The 24616-nt window shown below is 33.9% G+C and overlaps 1 protein-coding gene and 1 pseudogene across 1 annotated transcript; both read left to right on the forward strand.

The window, feature by feature from the left end:
- Positions 1–14735: 14735 nt before the first annotated feature.
- On the forward strand, positions 14736–17285 carry LOC125199740. Its single transcript, XM_048097656.1, has 8 exons — positions 14736–14817; positions 15182–15273; positions 15778–15851; positions 15942–16036; positions 16186–16294; positions 16788–16801; positions 17039–17140; positions 17217–17285. The coding sequence occupies exons 1-8, from the start codon at positions 14785–14787 to the stop codon at positions 17283–17285; spliced, it is 588 nt and encodes a 195-aa protein (XP_047953613.1). The 5' UTR covers positions 14736–14784.
- A 1359-nt stretch (positions 17286–18644) lies between these two features.
- LOC125199741 lies at positions 18645–24316 on the forward strand (annotated as a pseudogene).
- The last annotated feature ends 300 nt before the right edge of the window (positions 24317–24616 follow it).

Raw genomic sequence — 24616 nt, forward strand, 5'->3', positions numbered from 1 at the left:
ACGAGTGATGCGCCACCAATACGTTTCTTCGGTTTGGTTCGTGCCAACGTCCGGATCTTCGGAGACTGCCAAGTAGGCTTTGAATATCGCCATCATCTCACCCGGAGTGTACGGGATGCGGGTGCCACGAGTAGGAGGAGTAAGAGTAGGAATAGAAGTAGGAGTAGGAGTAGAGTTGCTGCTCCCTCCCAATCCGGATTCGGGTGCCCACCCGAACCTGGAGGCATTTTTATCGTCCACCGGGTAAGAGTGGTAGCCACCCGCAACTTGCGAACCTTGGGTTTGAGGAGGGGCCGTAAATTGCGTTTCCGGACTATGGAATGAGTCGGAGTTGAACCAATCGTGGTTCCAACCGCGATTGCCGGAGGGGTGATCGCCGGAGCCGGACATTGTGTAGTGTAGTGTGGTGGGAATTTAGATGAGAGAATATGAGAAAAAAGATGAGAGAATGTAGATGATAGAATAGATGAGAATGTGATTTTTTTGTGTTGAAGTGGGGGTATTTATAGATGAAAAGGTGAATTTTGGGGAAAAAATTTGAAAAATAAATTAAAAGTGGGTAAAAAACTGATATAATTTTTTGGGAAGTGGGAAAATATTTTTTTTATTTAAAAACTTTTTTTAAATTATTTTTGAATTTAAAAAAAATTGAATATGCCAACGGCTATGCCGTTGGCGAATCAGAGAGCGCCACGTGTGATGCTCAGCGGCACGGACGTTCTCTTAGCTAAGAGCAGCGCCGTACCGCTGGCACGGAAGGACGGACGCCGTTTCAGCACCGATGCGGATGCTCTTACCTTATCATCCATCATTTTTATATTTTTATTACTGATAATGTTGTTATTTATGATTGTTATATTAAAAAAAACCACCAACCCAACTCCCAAGTCCTCTCCTTTTAAGAGTTATTTTGGTAAATAAATTATGGAGTTTAGAATTATCTCAAAAATTATGATGTGGCAGATATCTTATGGTGAGAAATGTTCCGCTGCACTCCTAAAATAAGCGACGGGTGAGCGACGCAGCCACGTCACCAATTAAGTTGTATACTTTTATCTCTCTCTCTTCAATTTCGGTCTCTCATCATTTTCTTCTTCGTTTTCTTTACACACTCGCTCTCCTCTCTCCCTCCCTCGGCGACTCTGCCTCTAGTTTTGCAACTAAGAATCTGAAATAATCTCTCTGAAAAATGGATCATTGGCGACTCTTTATAGTTCTTTGCATCTCTTTGCAAATCTCAACACTCTATTGTTTTCCCAAAATCTATTAATTTCTTCCCCAATTCATCTCTTCTCGATTGGCAACTCCAATTTTTTTTTATTCAAGTGAGTTCTCAATTATCTCAACTCCCCTCTCTCTTTCTCTGCAATTTTCTCTTCAATTATTTTAAAGGAAATAGAGATAGAGAAATCTAGAATTGAGAAATGACAAAATCTTGCATGGTCTGATATAGAAAACAGGCGGAGATAAAAAAAAATGAAATAGAGATTCTGCAAAAATTAGAAAGAGCAGGAGGAAAAAAAGAAGAATCAATCACTCATCATTTATGAGAGAGAAACTAAATTAAAACTGATTGAAATGAAAGAAAAGTGCAGCAGATAGAGGAAAAATGAAAAGTGGAAAACTAAAAAAAATGCTAAGTAAATAAAATCAATAGGAAGAAAGAGGGGTGAATGGGAGTTAAAAACGGAAGAAAATTGGTGACGTGGTAGTGTCGCTCACCCGTCGCTCATTTAAGAAGCGCAGCAGAACATTTCTCATCTTATGGTATCTTTATTTTTAAACATTTTGAAAATTTAAAACATTAAATAAAAGCATTTCTAATAGCAGTAGGACTGTGTAACGCGAATGTGGACGACTTACGTCAAGAAACAAATCTATACATATATAAAAGGCGAGTTTTGGCCGTATTTTGATATATTTAAAAATTATGGGATAAATTTGAATATTTATAGAATATGTAATAATAGTTAGTCTGGAATTTGAATGTGGCCTTTACAGTTATAATTTCGTCCCTTTATGTTTATGAAAATTATCTTAATGTGGTTGTTACAATTGTGATTGACCCTTCCTATTAGGGTGATAACGTGTTATTCTGTTAGAATGTGCATTAGATGACTCCATAGAATGTAACTCTCATGAATATTTATTTAAATATTTTAATAAGTATTTTGGGAGCATTTAACAAATTTTGTAACCTCTATTCTCTTAAATTTATAGTTCATGATGTTTAGGGCTCGTTTGATAAGTGGTGTGGGATACGCTTAGTTTAGTTAGTGATCAAGATTTAGGACCAAGTTAGGAAAAGATTTAATTTTAATAACACCCGTTTGATATTCTAGTTAATTTTTTTTCTATAAAGTCCACTTTGTTTGGTAGGGAAGTTATAAAACCAGAAATAAATTGTAATGACATATTTGACCTTATCAAATAATTCCTTATATAAATTCGATAATTTCTTATCTTTCTATTATACTTAACAAAGTTTTTGAAAAACTAAATAAAGCTAAGAACTTAGGTATCTTCTTTGTAACATAACATAAACTTTCAATCCTTAGCTAAATGCCCTCTGCACCTTTTCTCTCTTTTTCTTTAATTGCTTTTTTCCTTTCATTTTTGTGTACTACAATCAAATCTCAATTGTTTTGAAACACTTTTCATCTTTATTCTTCCACTTCTTATTCCTGGTGTTCAAATCAGTGGTGGGGAAAATCCCCATATATTAAGCCACACGGGATCATTTGCATCTAAAAGCTTCATTATTTGACTTCCTTCCAAAGATGAATGCAACTTCTGACCCTAACCAAGTTTCATCTGATTTTTAGCAGTAACTAGATGATGACCTTTTCCAAATGCTCAACCTGTTCACCAACATAAATCCAAGCATGGAGAAATAGTTGTTAGGTGTATGAACACTAAAATAAACAAAATAGATAATAAATTATTGGAGAATAAATAATGCTCTATTGTTGGACACAAAGAAATAAAACATATCCAAAATGTGTTAATCCTTAGACAATTCATATAGAAGAACAGTTTCGACAGGCACTAATGCAAAATTTAAACCTCAAACAATATTGTTAAAAGACCTATTTTATTCTGTCTCCAATCAACCTTACCCAACAAAATCCATCAGTAATATTGAACTGGGGACAAAAAATAACAGTAAAACTTCGCAACAGGCAACGAATTGAACTCACAAAGAATTTCTTCATGAAAAAGAAGATGAGAGAGAAATAGAGGAAGATACGATAATGAATAAACACCCACCATATCGATAATGAATAAACACCCACCCAATCAAATTTTTGCAGATGATACATATCTCCCTAGCTATATCTGCGGGCTCTAGATGGGCTTTAGAAATAACACGGGCTTGTATGGAAAGTTATCTATAATACCAAACATTTAGAAATGAGTAGATAGATATCTATAATACGTCAATTTTGAAAAGACTAACCGTTGATGTAATTTGTCTTTAAGGGGAAAAAGAGTTTTTTTGACTAAACTTATAGTTCGGTTTATTTTATAATTTTCATTGTAATTTCCATTTCATTTATTGTTTTTTTTTTTTTGATTACAATAGTAAGAGTACCCCGTGTATAAGGTTCGAGAATTTTATCCTAATGATTTTTACAATTCTTAGAGATAGAAGAATTGTAACTCCCTAACTTTTGAAAAAATGCATAATATTTATCTTCTCTTTCAAATTAAAAATTTTTTATATTCTATTGTCACTTGCCATAATTATATTAAGTGGGGTTACAAAAAATAATATTTTTATCCCTTTTGTTTAATTTTAAAAAGTGGATAATAAAAATTTTTCGAAATTGATCAAACAAAATAAAATAGTCTACGACCAAATTTTTGGTTTTCTAATAATATTATTGTTGAAATTAAGGTTTAGCACTTAATTATTCTTGGGATACAACTGATTTCATATAGAAAATCTAATTGTAAAAATAGCATAAAAAAAAAAAGATGTATAGATGTTTCATGTTCCAACAAGCCACGTTTAAAAATGCAATAAATGGAAAAAATTTTAAACATTCAAAAGGGGTTTTCATTATTCATTAATATAATAGTGTTAATTCAACCAATTTAAAGTAATGTTTTTTTTTGTAGTTTATCATTTTAATTTGGTTATGTCATACTTTTGCGTTTTGAATATTCGAGTTATCGATTTGTTATTTTGTTAAAAGTGTGATTTACATATTTTTGAGAAAATATGAAGGATTTTTTAAACATTTTTTTTAAAAGTGTCCAATTTGTATTTCTTCACGTTTCCAAAAAATTTTGTGTTTGTCTTGATTCCATTTTAAATATGTTTTCGGTTTAAAAAAATTTAAGAGCATATATTTATTGAATTGTTATTATATAGTATCTTTTTCTATTTTTAAATTTTATTAGATATATTTTTTTATTTTTAATTAATCAATTAACCATTTAAAAATGTATGAACAAAAAAATATTATATCGTGCATCGCACGGGGTTAACACTAGTTCATTAAATGATCTAAGTGACCCCATGCTAAGTCTTTTACTCGCAAGCAAACTCAATTCAATGATAAATGAACAAACCTTGAAGATATTGCAAAGAATAAGGCACAGAAAGAAATTGAGAACCAAGAAGGAACGTCGAATGTGTCACCCGCTCGGATAACGAGCCTGTAAGCCACCCGACCATGTGGAAGCGCATAGGAGTTAAGAGAGGTTGGACTAGACCCAGTGTGATCAAGGGCTGCACCCCCAATCCATTTAAGAATATGAGTGATTGCTCTATTTTCTGTCTTTGCAATAATCTACATTGAAAAAACAAAAATCTATGAGTGCTATTGGTATTGTTTTTGTTCTTTTTATTAGGGATGTCGGTTAGGCTAACCAGCTTCGAGGTTCGGACCAATCCCACTCAGATGTCCCATTGATTTATTTGGGTGTAGGTTATTCGGGCTGGGTGCAGGCTGTAAAGCACATAATCTTCATTTCACTTTCATCTTAGTTTTGGTAACCAGAAATTTATTCGAATTAATATTAATCTTATATTTCTTTTCTATCCGATCGATATTCTAAATTATTAAAATGCAGTTATGCATGAAATAGTAAAGTATTATCGACTCATGCTAAATTTTCAATCAATATGTCACCCACAATTGTATGGGGTATGTAGCCGATGGCAAGTTGAAATTATCGATCCTCGAAGACTAAGTGTCGGCTTGAGTACTTTCTGATCAACTTTGAACACTATCTAGACTAATAAAAGGGTTTTTGGTTTTTCTTAAACTGTTGAGCTAAGAACAAGGAACAAGTAAGCAAATAAAGAGCAAATTGGAAAGTAAGCGAATAAAAGAGGTAGTTTTCACACGAATTGGAAAGGTGGGGATATGGATAGTTGGTATGGATCACGGGTGTTGACTAGGGATCATGCTCATCTATTGGGTGATTGGGTCTCATGTGTGGCTAGGAAAGTCGATGTGGGTGGTTTAGACCCCCTCTCGGGTGCATCTAACGCGTTGATCGGCCTCTAATGTCGGAGTCTCCTCCATACACTTCAAGACCGACTCTAAGACCCTACGGACCCAAAGCCTTCTCTCTAGCTATGCATCTCTCGATAACATAAAGCATGCGGAGTTGTTGATTATTTAACAATCTAATCAAGCATTTCTCTCAATAATAGCAATAACTCAGAATATAGACATGTCAATTATTAGCTAAGCAATTAGATAATGAAAAATTGATAACTTGACAAAACCGTCACAAAGAGATGGTACAGCACAAATCAAGGTTTAACCATGGATTCCAAACAAACTTCACCAATATCCCTAATAAAGACTTAGCTACTCATAGTGGAAGCTAAAACAAAAGTAAATACAAGAAGCTATTTGGGAGTTTGGAGCACCTTACGCGAAAAGACTTGTACAAAACAAATAAATCGAGATAAGGATCTATTTGACCGATTATGCGATTAATCAATTCACATGTTAAACGAGATAATTGCATGCTAGAAGCGCCCAAATAATTCATGCTTAAAAGAAAGTAATCCTAAACATGAATACTACGGTTTAGAGTTACGATTTGATTCTCAAAGAATCGACGGTGCTTGCGCCTTCTCCACGATGATCTTAATCTTTAGGCGGATGCTTATACGGATTTGACTGTGTTAGATATACGGTGTGGGATGATCTTATCAAAATACTAGGGCTCGAATAAAGAGAAGACAGAAGAAAATTCCTCACGGAGGAGAATTTGGAGAATCTCCACGGAGGAGAATAATCATGAAAAAATCATCCCTTCTATAGAGAGAAGGACGTTATTTTCATAATGAATAATTAATAATTATTCTATCTCCTTTATTCTCCTATTTATATTAAATTCCTTTTTATGGGCCCAGGCGTGGATCTATGGAAGGTTTGGATATGAGCTCCCCAATTGGCTTTTTTTACTAATTAAATTGAACCCACAATTTAATACAAGCATATATTGGAATATGCGAGCAGCCACTACGAAGTAATATTGAACTCTCCCCATCGAATCCAAGAAGAGTATTACAAGTAATCAGTTTTCCTTTATTCTGTTATTCCTTTCTGGCACTTAATCTTTAAGGCACATATATTCAATATATTCATTCCTCTAATATTAAGGACTTAATTAATTAATATCTTATTAATTCAAGTGGACTTGAAAAACACTTATTTATTATTATTCATAGAGTGATAAAACTCCAAGCGACGATTTACGAATAATAAAACCTTATTCGAGAGCTCCTCTTGAGGACATTATCAAACGAGACTCACCTCGCGCCTGGGGATTCAACATATTAGCAATCCTAGCACCGCTAGATATTAATCATCACTACCCAATATATTAGGATTATTGGGTTCAAAAACCCCGCAATTTGATAAGACAAAGTATGCATAATCAATACCGTATCTCATCTCGTATGTACATTAAGAAATACCCTTTCCTTCATTTAGTATTTTCCTTTTGGAACCCCTCATGTTTGAGTCATTTCCTTTTAAATTAATTTTTCTCTTTTTTCCCTTTCTCTCTTTACATTCTCTCTTTATTCACTTTTTACTTTTTTTTTACCTTTTTCTCTTTCTTACTTTTTATCTATTTATTTAACACATTCCATTCATTTCTTAAACCCCCGGTCCCGAAAAGTTCCGCCTCAACTTGGGGAACGGGGGGAGTAGTATTTTATCAAGACCTAGTCTTTGGGGAAAAAAAGCAGTTTCTTGTTAGATTCATTCGCTATACCACACCAATGTCATCTTATTTAAAAGCTTGAAATAATGGTTTGAATGAACCCTTTCACGAAGGTAGAAACCCTTCTTTGTAAAATTCTTCTTTCTTTTAAAGAATTGCATAACCGACCTTAAATGGACGACGCCCAAAACCCACTACAAGAAAAAAGATTCTTTGTTTTTTCATACATTTAAATGTTTATAAAACATTTTATAAATGCACAAAAACAAATGTAATAATTTTGATTCTTTCGGGGAAAGCCTCAATACGAATCGGGGTTAAAAATGGATTATAGAGTTTTAATCAACAAGATTTATTTGAGAAAACTGTTTAACTGCCGATACCCAAAACCCAAAAGAACAAAAAAGGAAAAATGTATAATGAAAAATAAAATCCCCGGGGGACTTGATTTAAATTTTTTTTTTCAAGCCTCCCTTTCCTTCAATCCTCTTAAACTCTCATTTTTCTCAATTATCTGGGGAAGTTAGGGGTTTGAAAACGAGTGAGAACCCTTTTAATTGGGGTGAAAATCAGGGTTAATGGCAAATTTTTCAAAACACCCGGCCGGGTGTCGTAAAAGATGAAAAACCCGACCGGGTTTTTTTCGGCTTTGATTTTTAAAAAACCCTCGGGGGTTTTTTCGGAGCCCCACGGTTTCCAAACCCCGAAAGGGTTTTTGAGAAATAGGAAAACCTGGGTTTTCTCGGGTCCTCCCCAAAATTCATTCCTCGTTAACCTGATTTTACACAAAAATCGACAAATCCATTAACTCCCTAATTAGTATATATGTGGTGAAAAACCCTTTTAAAAAACCCAAAACATCAAAAGACTCTTAATCACCCATAAAACAAGCCAAACTATGAGTTTGTCATTATCAAAGTGATCAAGAGAAAAAAATACTAATAGCAATTGAAAATTGAAATAAAATAGATAAACATATCATTTAATTAATAGCACCATGAATCATTTCACAATTAACTAGAAATCATGCATTTCATATAACTCTAACTTTCAATTTGAGAGAGAAGACATAATTACCATATATTCTTCATATCAATGTTGTATTGAATATTGATATTATTAAATATACTTCATATAAGTATATAATCTAAAATTTTAATTATATTTTTATATTAAATGCTCAATCCGTGGGCTAACTCTGACCACCGGGCAGCCAGATAACCCGCTCGACGAGCGGTTAGCCCGTGTAGCCACGCTCGAATATGGGTTGCGATTTTTCGGCCCTAACCCTATGGTTTTACCGGATAATTCGTCACTCGGATTTCGGCTAGATTGACATCCTACTTTTTATTTTAGCATAACCTAGACTCCTTTATAAAATGATTCTCTGAATTTCACTTTAATGTTGAATTTCATGAATACAGAAGTGCTAAGTGTGTTACGGTGGTGATAAAATGCAAATTCATATATTATACAAACTCCAATTCTTCAACACATGTCGATACGGTGTAAAATTTCATAATTTTGATGTCATACAATATCAACACAACATCAACCGTTGATACGGTGTTAACATTTTTTGTTGCTATTATTTTATTATTTATTGACATTTTCTAACGTCAGATCATAGTTTAGAATTTGTGCAATATTTAAAGCTTGCATTTAATTAACATCCCAAGTGCTATAACTAAAAATACAAATATGGATCACAAATCTCACTTCCCAGCATAAAAATGGAGAGCAGAATCATCACACGGAGCATAGAATGCAAAAATAAATGGTCAAATTGTGCATAACGTAACTTATATCAAAGTTATATCATCAAACCCTCAAAAAATGTTAAGATTTCTTAAAATCGTATGACTCAAACCTGCAACAAAGTTGTATCATAAACCTCACAAAAATTGTTAAGATTTCTTAATATCACATGACTCGATGTATTCATACAATATAAACGATAAAAAGAAAAACATTCAAGCAACTCTTTAGTTAGGGGGTTTGGATTGCTTCTTCTGGTCCTGCTTTTTATCAGAATCTGCTGTCTTTCGCTTGTCCTTCCTCTCCTCTTTTCAAGGCAGTCATCCGGGCTTTCAAGATAGTTGCATAACTCGACTGGAAACGTTGTGATCTTTGGACGACCTGTCATTCAAATCAAGTGTCTTTCAGAAAATAAGTCCCTGGCAATAATCATAGATTTAACACAAAATAAAAAACCAATTATCGTCAATGTTTAAGCAACTATCAACTATCTATCTTCCAGGCATCATATGGATGAAAATTGGCTGTGCATTACATATATATAAATTAAAAAATGGCCAAACAAACCTACTTTATTTCTTGATTCAACTGGAGCTCAAAGAGGTGAAATAGGGTCCAAAAAGATAACTGAGAGATCTGGAAAAAACAGGCCCAGTTACGCCTACTCCTAATCCTAAATGAAGTCTGGTGTGGCTTAGTCAATGCCTAAGTGCCTGGTGCTCAACATCAGCTCAAGGCAATGCATTTTCACCATTCTTAGTTCTTACACTAAAAAAACAGGGGCACCTTTCTTAAACCGATTCCCTTTTAGGAAGAAAGACTGGTGTTTACTTTTTAAGGCCATTTTTCAACTGGATATAACATGATAATTAAGGTGAAGAGTCAGTGTTTTAAAAAATTCCCCCCCAAGTCAAAAAGGGGATTTTTTTTTTGAAATAATTTATTCAACTCCTCATATAATATATGAAATTTTCCCTTTTCAACACTAACTAGCATGCTGTCATATGGAACTAAAATAAGATCAGCGAGCTCAAAAGGGCCTCCCTATGATAGTAATTTTTTTTGAGACCCAGCTAAAAACAAAAAAGGTTATTTTTAAAAGAATAGCAGAGGTCCAAATTGCACTTAGTCTGTAAATGCATATATGTCATAGCAGAATTTTTTAAAAAAAAGATAGGGAAGGGGAATTGGCACATCAAGAACCCAAACATCACTGACAAATATAATTAAATTTTCCTGACCACGTATTTCACCCAACATCATTTTTTAATATGTTTTTACTGTTTCTGAACACTGCATATTCCCAAATTCATAGTTCGGGTATTTTTTTATTAAATATTGGAGATAAATATAAAAGGAAAAAGGGAAAGTTCGTTTTTAAATACCATTTTTGGGAAATAGTTTTTTTTTCCATCTGTAGCTCAATTGGGCACTTAAATTCAATTTTTTCCCCCAGTTTGTCTTCTCTTGTTCCTTTTAAACCCTTTGGGAAATTTTCCAGGAAGCGGGAGATAGTCAAAAGGGAAAAAACAAATCCTCAATTTCCAACAGCCCAGCAGTTAAAATCTATCTACGCCCCTATTGGGGAAAGGGATAAAGAGGTAAAAACGGAAAAAGTGTGCACTTAAAGATGAAAACTCACAGTGCTTCAAAGTAACCCACACAGACCCTTTTTTTTGTAATCCGCTCAAACATATTGGTAAGTTCATTGAGGGAAGGGGTCCCGGCTGTAAGCAAATTTGCAAAAGAAAATGAAAGATTAGCTACTTTTTGTCAACAAGCTAATTCAATTTGCACCTTAATTGATCTAGGTAAAGGGGAAAAGGAAAAGGAAAGCCCCATTAGTCTATACATTCAATAGAATACTTTGCATATAGCCCATCCAGGAAAGCTTTAATGGGTTATGGTAAGCTAAAAAATCTATTAGTAAATGACTCTCCAATGTGCCATACTACCATCCCTGCCCCACCACACTCCCCCCAAACCCCAAGCAAGGCACATTTTTTTTGACCTTGGGGAAGGAAAAATTTGGTTCCATTTTCCCTTCTATTTTAATTCTTTCAATATGAAAAACGTGTTTGTTTTCCCATTGAAAGGGTGGTACTAAGTTTTTTCCAGAACACTAAGAAATCTTTACAATATTTAAGTATTCATATTTTCATCCAACTGTACCCCCTGTAAAACAAACCAAAAATTTAGTAAACAGATCATCAATACAATCCTATCTATCCTAGTATCCAAAATATATCCCACAGGTGTTGATAGTTTAAAACCCGGGGGAAAATATTACCTCTTCCCCCTTCAACTTTTATAGTCGTCAAGGGAAAACCCGCATCATACATAGTAGTATATTGCTCACTTTGAGCTACATATTGTAACAGCTCTTGTATGCATGTTACTATAAAATGAAGAAACTTTGTCAAACCCAATAGCAATGCCCTAAAGCATGTTAAAAGCAAATCATCACAATGCTACATCAAACTAGGTCATATAAATCAAATTTTCTATCCGAACTGCAATTGAACATCAATTTGAAATTTTACTAAGTTCAATACATCCCAAATTTCTATTCCCTCACAACCCACCCTCCCCCCCCGCAAATCAAAATAAAAATCAAAACAAATTAAACCTAAAGATCGTTCAATAGCATTGCTTAACATGCATCTATCAATTAATAAGATTCAGACAATTTGCAGATCAGTAAAAGAAAAGCAGAAGTAACAAACACAAATACAATAAAAAACAAAGATTAATAATTGAATCAGGTTGAAATCAAGAGCCCCGACCTAGTATGATAACGCTCGGTCAGAGAGATATTCCCACAAGAATACAAGCATTTGATAGTGATACAGTTGAAAATTACCATGCTGTTTTCCCGGGAACGGAAGGCGGAGATAACTTGGTCTGAAATGTGAGGTTTTTTTCTCCGCGTGCTCTGTTGCGACTGAGAATGAGAATTTAGCTCCATTAGTTGACCCAATTCAAGTCGGACTATCCGCTTTTCCCAATCCAGATCCGTTTCCGAATTTTATAAAGGTGAGTTTTCACAACTCCAATTTTTTATTTATTCTTATAAATTTGTGTTATGGAATATGACGGGTTTTTTCTTAATATAAATACTACTCCTACTAAAAATGACTGATTTTTTACTGGTTTGAATTTCACAACCCATATCTATACAATATAAGAGCTTTGGGTGAATTGACGCGATCATAGGGGCGGACAAAATAAATATTATTTATAAAGTATTATTTACAGAAGCTATTATATAATAATTTGTCTTAAAATTTAATAATTTTATAAAAAAAATAGAAAAATATTTAAAAAATAATTTCAATGGGGTGTTTTAGTTTAGCCCCTTAAAATGATCCGCCCATGGAAAACCAAATTAAATTCATGTACAATTTTAATTATTATAGGGGGAAAATTTGTGTAATAAAATAAGCAATTACCATTTTTCATTTGATATATTTATATTTATTAAAATTAATTAAAATATAATTATTATTATAAAATAAAAGGACATAGTTCAATCATAATTTTTCTATATCAACAATTTAACAATTGGGTGCAAATTAAAACTTTTTATTAGCATATCCTAATCCGAGATTTTGATATTAATTGATATTAAAATTAAAAATTTCATTGAGGACTTTTGAATCCTATATATTTCATTTTGTCCATAAAAAGTAACTATTTTTATTATTTTGATCGCCAATAAAATTAGACCAATTTAAATAAAATTAAACAACATAGGTTAATTATACATATCATTTTATTTACACCTTAATTATGTCACTAGAATAAAAACAAACATGACTAAACACTAGTACTAATAATGTGAGACTATGCAATCCACTTAACTCTATTTTCATTTTTATTTTTTTTTTTCTATTTTATTACTTGTACATTAAAATTTGTGTCATTTAAAATTAATTTATTTTTATTTTTATTTTTGACCAAACGAGTTTTATCAAATGGGCCTATTTGAATTATTATTAGAGGGTTTGAGCAACGCAACCTATTTCAATCCAAGACTGAGTCCCATGACAAACTTATAATTAGTACTACAAGTTTTAGTATGAATTATTACACTGCAAATAAATAAAAAATGATTAAAGTATTTTTAAGAGATAATTATATTTGTAGTTCCCAAACTTTGTTATAATAATATTTGATTCAATTCTAAAATTATCATAACACATCTTGAATTTTGAGGTAATATTGTTGAAATAATTTTTTAACTTTTTAGACAAAAATACTCTTCGTTCTTTAAAGGATAATTTTCTCATTTTTTTACTTTTACCAAAGAAAGACTAGATTCATTTTAACACACACATCGGTGTGTAACCACCTCTAAAACATGCTCAGCGTATATATAGAGAAAGAGCATTGCACTCCATTGGTATTGTTGGCCGGAGACGAGAGTTTGTCCAAAGAGCTGCGGTGAGACTCGATTCGGTGACTAACTCCCATGACTGCGTTGCGACTTGCGACCGCCACTATGTATATTGTATGCTCGACGAACTTTAATAAAGACTTTTATCTATTCAAACAACTTTATTCTCGACAACCAAGTCGCGAATAGATTACTTAATATGATCGTAGCTTGCAATTTGCATATTCGATTTGTGCAAACTAAAAATATGATCAAACTAAGAATAATTAAGCAACTGTGACCATAAACTTGTCTAACAACAACAACAACACCACCACCACCACCGATCCTATTGGGTTTGGTGCCCCTTGCTTAGGGGAAGTCATGCGTAAACAAATAAGTCATATATACGAATTTATTTGACTCGATTATGGAATTAATTAATCACGTGTTAAACAATCAATTGAATACAAGAACGCACATCTTTGAGAATATGATTAGAATTATCGATTTGATTCTCTAAAAATCATTGATTATTTGCGCCTTTCCCACGTGATGTTCTTTGACTCAACCACGAGCTCTCTAATTTGTTTTCCCGAACTCATATTATGATATTTGGGTGGACAAAACTTGTCTAGAAAAGGACCATAACTGAAAAAATCGTTCAATCTAAGAAAGGAACGATTTTTTGATTGAATTAACTAATTTATCTTATGCCTAATCTCCTTTATATATAATTATGATGAGTCATATTAGGTTTCTACTTACTGTATCAGAATACATTTTGGGAAGCCGAGAGAGTATGTTTTAACATGGTATTTTTAAATTTATGTTATATTGTTATTGTATTTTTCTTGCTAAAAAATTTGAGACTGTGACTGACTAGGGAGTAGTACTGAAAGGGTGTCGATACTGATATATCAGATGTAAAACGTTGTATCGTGTATTGACGAAAATATCGATATGAAAGAATTTCATATCGTTATCGTATCGAAAGTTTCGATATATCGAAATATAAAAAATTTCATATCGCTATCGTATCGATATTTCGATATATCGTCAATACGTATATCGTTATCGATATATATCGAAAATTTCGATATATATCGATAATTTATCGATATATATCGAAAATATCGATATAAAACGATATATCGCGATATAAGGAATTCATATCGTTATCGTATCGAAAACTACGATGATATCGTATCGTATCGAAAATTACGATATATCAAAAATTCGATAATTTTTCGATATTTTTCAATACGATACGAGATATATCATTTTTCTGGATTTTTCCCCACCCTAGTAGTGAATTACTGATGCTGTGAATTGTAGGAGAACGAATTTATCTAAATTTCAATTTTAATAAATTGTTTTACACTCTGAGAACTGTTACGAATTTATCCAATATATCTCTTCCATTTCCCAGTCAGAAATATATGGCAACCACGACAATGGCTTCATCATTTCAGGTACAAATTTAGTTCCTTCTATACTTAATTGTTCCGTTAATCATCATTTTATTCCGCATCAGCATTTGTAATGAATTTATGTGGACGAGAAGAACTACCTCTGTAGAGCCGTACCTTTTCCGAGTTTGGAACAGATTGGGCGCACAAAGTTCTGATTTTTTTAAATTTTTTTTATTTTTGGAATTTTCTCATTGATTGGTGAAACTGTAGTAATGAACACGAATAAGGCTTTAATTGTTAGTATTTATCTACGAGGAATGAGTAATGAATTAGGCAGCCGTTCTTCTATGCTAGCTCTCTGTGTTTGTGGCCTTGTGGGGTTAGGGTTGAGTGCTTGGTTACTAACTATTTCTATTGTCTGCAGCATGTTACTCTCGGTTGCAGCAATGCCAAGGCAGATGCTGCTCCTTTGCTTCATGTCCAGTATTTGTCTCGAACAAACTTTGGACTCTCAAGGTAAACAACATAAGTAAAAGAAAAACGAAGAAGAAGAAGAAGAAAACGAAAGAATTTAATGTCATTTTCAAGAAAACTGATTTCAGATAATTCTTTATCAGATATTTGTAATGTTGTTCTGTGTTGATATTTCGATTTGCTTTGTGAAATGTCTGCTGGTAGAGGAAGTTGTTGCATAGTTACAAGGCTTGTCAACATATGTATGACTGTTAGTATTTGTTAGTGCCTAGGATGCTTTGATGATGTGCTTGTTATTTTTGATTAATGTGTTACTTCAATTTGTTGTGATTTATTAGATGTTGAAGCTTAATACAATATCATTAGAAGCATAACCTACCAAATATGTAATAGGTCTCTTTGATCCTTCAGGACAAACTTGTCATGGCCAGATCAAAGGCTTTACCTAGTTTAAACACTTAAGCTTTCACATTTTCACTCTCAGTTTGTTGTGTTAGTTGGAGTTTCTGTTGTAGCATTATCATTTATTTACTCACGAAATTTCAGGTCGCTGATTTACTGTGGCTCCTCAAGGATGGGCAAGAGACTTCCACTGAAGCCAATATCTGCTGTGGGTTCAGGTAATATAAACAACGTATGTTAAACTGAAAGGCCTTTTATTTATATACATATTTTTTTGTCATAGAGTAAATTCTTATGTATTAATACAGGTTTAGAGGCAACAATAACAGATCCAGACAAGAATCAAATTAGCATTAAAAATGTTGAGATAGTAGTGGAGTCTAAGAATGATGATAAGATGCAAGTGAGTTCCGCTATAATCAGAGCTTTGTGACTGTTTTAAGACACGTTCATATTAGGAACTTCCACTACAGTTAGAGCTTTTCATTTGATTTAGCTTGTGTATCAATATCAATTATTAGTGGGATTAAAGTTCCATTTTCTCTGAGTCAGGTAAGGGTCGATTTGCCTGGGAAAGAAACACAGATAGTTTTTGAGAAAATTCTCAGAAACTTAGCTCGTACAGCTCCACCGGTTCCTGGATTCCGCAGAGAAAAAGGAGGTAAACTGATTGCTTTGTATGTTTTAGTAAGGAAACCCTTTGTCAAGAGAAGAATTTTCTTTTTCTTAATGTCAATGCTGCGAAAGGACAAACTGATCACATTTTTGTGATTTTCCTAAAATAACATACTTCCTTACTGCTTTGCTTGAACTGCTGCCACTATGATCTCTTTCTTCTAGTTTGCTTCATCTTTTCATTTCAAAATTTTCTTATTTAATTTCAAAGAAAGAAAATGAGTATTTTAATGTACTTTCATGTGTAACATCACTATGTTTTATATCAACTGTACAAGCATGACTAAGTTCTTTTTGGACTTGATACCTCATGTGCTGAAATAAACCCACTTTCACTTGGATGGGTTAGTATATAGTAAAATGGTACTACTTTCATGTGATTTAATTACTTGATTTGTGCCTTGCCACTCTCATAATGAAAAATTTACCAGTCCTTTTTTGGCTAACTTGTGTTTTCATGTGATTGCTGGATACTGCAGGGAAGACATCTAAAGTAAGTTTTCAGTTTCTTTTGACCAACATCTTCCACCGTGTTTTTCGACTGTTTCTCTGAGTGTGTGGACCTCAACTGTTGCATGTTATTCATCATCGCGTCAATCAACTGAATATTTTTTGATTAATTATGACATGCTATTTCCAATAAAATTGTAGTAATTTGTAATATGAGAAGAGTTATGATCAACGGGGTCTTGGTTAAAAGGTAGAATGAGAAAATGTGATTATCATGCAGGTCCCAAAGGACTTCCTCCTGCAAATCATTGGTGAAGATCGAGTTACAAAGTTCACTATCCAAGAGATTGTGAGCACAACATTGGCTGATTATGTGAAGAAGGCAAGTACAATTTTATAGCGTAGATTTCTTGGTATGGTTCCAATAGATACCTCATCAGGAAATTGTTCAACTGCAGGAAAATCTGACTGTTAAGGAGAACAAGATCAACACAACTCATAGCAGCTCCAGTTTTGCCACTTTATAAATTACTAATATTTTTTTATAAAAGAAATCTACCAAGAAAATCAATACATATAAATGTGGTATCGCTATGTGTGCTTTTAGAGTGGGATACAGAGCTCAAGTGGTATTTCATAGTCCTTGTTGCGGATATATTTTGAAAGATGCTCCACTATATACTTTAGAAGATATCACATGGTATTGGGGATGAAAGAAACCCGACACATTAGTTTGGGAACAAAATTTGATTGGAATGCAAGACAATAATGGACAAATGAGAGGTTATGCTGTTGTGTATGAGAGGTTTGTGCATCAACGATGACAAATGAGAGATCAGAATGTGGTATAATGGACCATGATTACAAGGCGTATGCTTGTTTATGTGGGCTTGATCCCCTGTTGTGGAAGGGATATGCTTGTTTATGTGGGCTTGGATCCCCTGCTGTGGAAGGGATGTTGTTTCTCATATTCCAATTTTTTAAAATTTTTATTTTTTTTGAAGTGTTATATTTTAAGTTTAAAAAATTGGGATGTGAACAAACATATCATCTTGGATTCCTCACGCAGGGGATCCAAGCCCATGTCTAGTACCCCCAAATCCCATATTTCTAACGTGCCGCAACACAATAGGGTGAATAATGGCCATGGTCCATATATTTTTCCCTCTTAATTGCAGCAATTTAACTTATATCACGTTGGTATCTCAACCCACAACTTTTGTAAATGTAGAACCGAGGGATCCTCTGGACCATCCAATTGTTTTGCTCCATTGAATGATTTCTACGCAGTAACTACAATAACAAACACTGTATATTCTATATATGCTACATGAAAACAACAAAATCTATGGACAAATAACATTTTAATAATCATAATAGGCACCAATAAACGCAAAAATAGCACATACGGAAAGGGAAAGAGTTTGCCAACATAGGCACGTCACAAAATACTGTGGTTCGAATTGTCGATGCAACAAACGCTTGATATGTCCACTTTGGCATGCGACACGATTTGTTCTTGGGCACTCCCACCTTTCGAAGGTTGATGAAATTATATACATCTTCCAATTTCCCTATACTCTGGATGTGAGATGAGTTTGTAAATGACATATATTAATATACTGATATTGTATTAATCTACAAAATTATACTAATTTTTTTTAATATGAATTCGAGATTTTTATTTTAACTGAATTTGCATGTCTGAGTGCTAAACCCTGCGGCTGCGAGTGAGAGGGTTTTGTGTTGGCCGTTTTCATAGGTTGTCAATATTTAATCTCTACTCCTCCGCCGTCATTTTCCGGCCACTGCTCCGCCTCTCTCCGTAGACGCCAACATCTTCCTCAACGTTTTGGAACCCTTTCAGATAGTTGTGATTTCCCCCCACTAGCTAGCTTAAAAATCATGGTGAGAAAAAGCGGCAAGTTCAAGAAGAAGGAAGATAAGAAAAATTCAATTCGATTTGATTCTGATAATGAAGACATGATGGACGACGACATTGATGTTTGTATGTCATTTGTTTTAATGCTTCACATACTTTTCAGATACACAATTATTTTAACTTATCTCTCTCTTGTTTTAGTCCACAAGAACAGGGATGTTGTACCACTGAACATAAACGAGGATGTGGAAGAATCCGATGAGGATGCCGAGCAGCCTGTGCTTGATTTTGAGGTTTAACGTTTGGCTTCAATGAATTTCTGTTTATTTGATTCTTAGTATTAGACCCTCTCTTTATGTGAGGCTGAGGATCATAAATCATTGCTTCGGTCTTATTTTATTAGGATGATGATGAGGAAGACGGACACTGACGATGACGATGACGATGATAAGCCGCCAAGGGGTCTGGCTGCAAAAGTAAGCTAGCTTTCTGTTTCTTCAAATATAGCCTTTTGTTGTTACTGGCAGTGTATGCATATGACATTGATATGTTGTTAGGTGGTTTTGCTTAAAATACCTGGAGAATGAAGCTTATTACAGTGATTAGTTTAACGGTTCAGATCAATATGAGGGGAATCTTGTGATAAATCATACTAAAGCACCTCGGGCACTTGATAGAAGCTTACAGTATCTTACGTACAGTTATAGTTGTTAGATTGATTACAATTATAATGCCCCATTCTCGTTCTATAACAGTATGATAAACATCAGAGTGTTTAGTCATAATGTTTCTCACTTATTAGAGGCATACTGATATGAACCCTTAATCTTCTCTTCATTTTATTATTATTGCAATATGTAATTTGCACCAGTGATGGTGATATGACCTTGATATATGTTTGCAACTTGCAAGAGTATCATCTAAATTTAAAGGAGTAGATTTTTTTGTTTGTTTTGGACTGACTTAGTTATCTGATTTGTAGTTGGTCACATCTTCATTGTGTCTCTATTATTTTTCCGGTAAATTCCTTTCATCTTAAATGTTTTGTAATCTAAGTTGATTATGGGGTTTCTGTAGTTGCAAGAACACAAAAGTTTTTGCGGGCTAAATTTGGCGATGTTGAGGATGGAGCTCTTGATGATGCTGATGAAGTAGAACCAGGAAGGATTTTTGGGGTAAAAAAGTGACCTGTATGGTGCTGATGTTGGCAATGAGGTTTGTTTACCCAACACTGTCATGCTTAGTTCTTGGCATGTTATAATCTTGACTTTTTTAACATTTTGTTCTTTTCTTAAGCCACAATCAAGCGATGATGAAGTTGCAGCTGAAGAGGAGGATGCGGTTTTGAAACGACAAATGACAATAGCGAATAATCTATCAATGGAGGATTATGGTGTTGAAGATACTAGCCAAGATGAGATTGATAGGGAGCTCACATTTCAGGTGAAAAAATACGTGTAACAATTATTTCAACAAATTCTCATGCTACAGTGTAATGATCTAGGGTTTGAAAGGAGCTATGTTGATTACTCAATGTTGTGCCACATTTCAGGAAATCTTGGACCATGGAAATGCCCCATCAAAAGCTTCTCTCGACAAAGAAATCAAGGATGAAGAAGGAATGACATATGAAATAGTAAAGAAAGATTTAAATGCATTGACAAAGGAAGAGCAAATGGATGTTGTGTACAGGTTAGTTTTGTTTTCAGTATCTTGATCGTCCTGGAATAGCTTTCCTAACTAGGGATGGGATGGCTTGCGACTTGGTATGGTTTTCATCTACATCATTTGTCATTGTATGCATGTATGATATTACATTGAGACTTTTAAACTGTAGCAAGTACATCACCAACATACAATTTTTCACAATTAGAACACCAACCAACTTTCTATAAAATGGATACAAATCTGATGCACACAGCAAACTTAGCCTAAATGATGCCATTTTCTTTTGATCAATTTTGTCAAAATTATGTTGATGCCTGTCCATCACATATACCTGAATTTCGTTTAATTTTTTTATTGCAAAAAATGGAAGTTAGTGTTGTATGGAGTACAATAATTTTTCAAACTTTTTATGTAGTTAGTTAGTACAACAATAATCATACCGTATCAAAAGGTTGGAATGTGATTACGGTGCATTTATGTTTTAACAATTAATTAGCCTGACATCCCCTTATGATAAAGTCATGGTGCAATTGCAAAAGACACCGATAATGCTTTCTGTTTATGCTTACCGGCTAACCTAATGACTGGTTTTACAGCTCTGCTCCGGAGTTAATTGGCCTTTTATCAGAGCTGAAAGATGCCCTTGAGCAACTTGAGAACAAAGTGAACCCACTTGTGGAAAAGGTATTAATTATCGTCCTTTGTACTGTGTGGTTGTACTTTCTCTAGTTCACTACGTTGCGCATAATGCTTTGTATCATTATGTTAATATCTACCTTAGTTTTGCTTGATGGAAAAGCTCATTGATAGTTCATTAAAGATTATATGAACTCCAACACTTTCTTATTGCAACCTTTGTCTGCATCTTTTGTTTACAGTGGTAAGAAAATTCTCATTGAAGGTGCCAATACAGCTCAGCATGGTAAATGAAAATATAAATCAGTAATATAGTAAAAATCATAGAAGACAAATATAGATTGTAAACTAAATAAATTTGACATAGTTACATTTTCATTTATGCGTACTTGTATTTTGGATATTATCCTATTTTATCAGGCTTATAAAGAGTCCTCTATTGAGATTGGGGTGCTGCTTATTTATGTGCTCTTATGTTAGCAATTTTTTTGTTAGATGATTGTGGAGATATAAACCATGTAAGAAGGAATTGTTTTCGTAATGTTACAATTTATGTATCAAACTATATTGAGACAGATCATTATTCTGATATTATGCTCATCCAGATGTTATGCTTGATTAACAAATTTTGGTTTAATAGTTGGAGTTTAATTATGCATTCTATTAATTATTCAATTATGTATGAAGATTACACGACAAGAGAGTGGAAAGAAGGGAACGATGCCCTATATAGAGGTCAAGCAGCTTCTATTGCAATCCTTTTGCCAAGCTATAACCTTTTATCTTCTTCTCAAGTCCGAGGCAGCCTGTTGTGATCATCCAGTTGTTTCTCATCTTGTAGAGATCAAGAGTTTATTGGATAAGGTTAGTGTTTATCATTTTCGGGTGAACTTAATTTTTTATTTTTGGAAACTTTTATAATTCAAATTTGTATGCTATAGAATATAAGATAATGAAGCACTTAAATATGCTTTCATTGTTCCTCAATATCTTATCTGTAATCTCAGTAGGGATCACTTTGTCTTGACTGAAAGATGCTAACATGTCCTTTTTTGTTACTGACTATTGATTTGTTAACCTTTTGGCAGATAAAAAACATAGACGTATAACCTTTCTTTCGACATGGAAGAAACTTTAAAGAAGGAAGTGAACAGTGCTGCAGCTGTTAAGTTGATGGATAAAGCTGTTCCAGTGGAATCTAATTCTAACAACGAGATGTGTGCCATCGTATCACGGCAGAACAAGCAAAAGTAGAGGTGGGATCCTTTTAGATTGGTCTGTTAGCCTGACCCTATGCTGAGTTTTCTGAAATCTGTAGCCTCACTCTTTGTTCTTTTCAAATGTTTAACTTGTAGCCCAACAAAGAAACTGGCTTGAATACCTTAAAAAAAGCGAAGGGATCACAAAACAAGCATCAAGTAAGCTACCATGGCTTTGTTTTCTTACCAGTACCAACTGAGGTTTCCAGTTATAGGTTTTGTGTTTGAGAGTAGTGGGCCTAGGTTGACTACATTGATATTATTGAATTATCACAGGATAAGCAAGTAGTTGGACAGCAGAGCATGGAAATGTTAAAAAGAGCTTCCTTGAGGAGAAACTGAAAAACAAGGTGTTTATAGTTCCATGGCACCAAAGGCTGTTAAGTCTAAAAAAAGTCAGCAACCAGTTAACAGGTCTCTTTTCCCGTGAATGAGTATATGGTTTTCCATGTAATGATTAATGCGATGCTCTTATGCTAATTGAAATGCATGTCATTCTGTATATTTCATAGGCAACTTGAGACATTTGATGATTTTGTTGATGAGGCCATGAAATAGATGCTGGTCAAATCACAAAACAGCTTTCGCTCAAATAAACGCAAGGTTTTAAGGCATTTAAGGAATATTCTTCTTTTATGGTAGCATTTTTGCTGGATTCAATGGAATTTCTATTCAGTATGAATAGTTTAAATTTGTCTAAGGGTAAACAAAGGTGCCGAAAATTCTTGTAGCAATAAAAAACAAAAGGCATGGTGTGTAAACTCTGTAATTCTCTGGGTGATTAATGATTCAGATAAAGCGGGTGATGGCAGAAAGAACTTGATGGAATTACAGTTGTAAAATGAGCTGAAAGACTTCCACTTATCATAACTGAAAAAAAGAATGAACGCAGAATGGCTGGTGATCCTTGAACTCATTAATGTTTGTATTGTCAATAGTATAACATAACATTCACTGATCAATTAGTAGTCAAAGTAATATACATGAGATACTTAATATGTGCCCCATTCATAGTCTGAGATCATTTGAATTTCCTGTTCAGAATTCCCTTGGAACTAACAGTGTCTTTGAAAGGTTATTGCTGGTGATGATGATATACCAAAACGAGATGATATTGGGGAAGGCAAGAAAGCACGAGCTAAGAGTTCTGGCAGGAGCTGGAATTAGATCCGGTGAAGATGTTGAAGATGAGACTGGTAGCCTCTCTAGTGATGAAGCTGATGATGCGAATGGAGAAAGGATGCTGATTCTGATTTAGAATTCTACAAACAAGTGGAAAGCAAACATGCTGCAAGGCTTGCTGAAAAATCTGCCAAGTACTCCAGGTATCATTTTGTTTTGCCGATTATTGCATAACTTCTGATATCGATGATCCTATGTGCTTAAAAAATAAATATGGAGTAAGTATTTCATATGCACGATTCGCATGCCTTTGACCTCCCTCAATATATATCTCATCTATCATTTTATTTTCACGTGTCATAATGCTAGAATCTGTTTTCCCAGATTATTTGATGAATTTATCGTCTGCTGACCCTTTAGCTAGAATCTGTTTTCCTAGATCATACGATGAATTTATCGTCTACTGAGTACTGACCCAATTTAATAACCAACAGAGTTCCAGAAGTTCCACGCTCCCAGACATTTTTGCTGAAGACGGAAAGCGCCATATCACTAATCAAGTACTGAAAATTTCCCTTTATATATATCCTCTGCTTTACATCGAACTTTTTCTTTGCTCGACTCACTCAGGTCTTATTTGTATCCTTCAATTGAAAAGAATAGAGGTTTAATCGCAGGAAGAAACTGACAAAAAATCCTAGGAAGAAGTACAAGGTATTTGAGCGAAATAGCTCCCTCTCGCAGATTGAATAGTTAAAAATACGTAGAGTAAAAACACTCTGAATGGTAACATGTATTTTGTGTCAACAGTTGAAGCACAAAAAGGCAGAAGTGCGTAAAGGGGCAGGTCCGTGAAATCAGAAAGCCAACCGGCAGCTATGGATAAGCATCGGGTATTAACGCAGGGATCAGCCGAGTGTCAGATTCAAGAACTAATTCTGTCGTATTTATTGGAGTTAGGAAAGATGTTTTATTTAACACATCTTCATAGCTAAGCTAATTAAGATGGAAAATTTTACAGGCATTGCTAGCAATTTTGAATTACTTGAAATCATTTGTAGGGCTCTGAACAGTTCAAGTTTGGCCCAATAGTTTTTCGTTGTATCAGCCCTTTTATTAATGATGTTGAATTGTTGATACAATTCATGTTTAACTTTGAATGCTAAACAAAACTTGATTAGTTAATTAATTATAAATTCAGCTAATTACAACACCGAGCCTAATCAGCTACCAAAGATGCAACAATTATACCGTTAGGCCAAGATTATTTATTTTTTTTAAAGTATTTTAA

Source organism: Salvia hispanica, unplaced genomic scaffold, assembly GCF_023119035.1.
Source record: "Salvia hispanica cultivar TCC Black 2014 unplaced genomic scaffold, UniMelb_Shisp_WGS_1.0 HiC_scaffold_655, whole genome shotgun sequence".
Taxonomy (NCBI): domain Eukaryota; kingdom Viridiplantae; phylum Streptophyta; class Magnoliopsida; order Lamiales; family Lamiaceae; genus Salvia; species Salvia hispanica.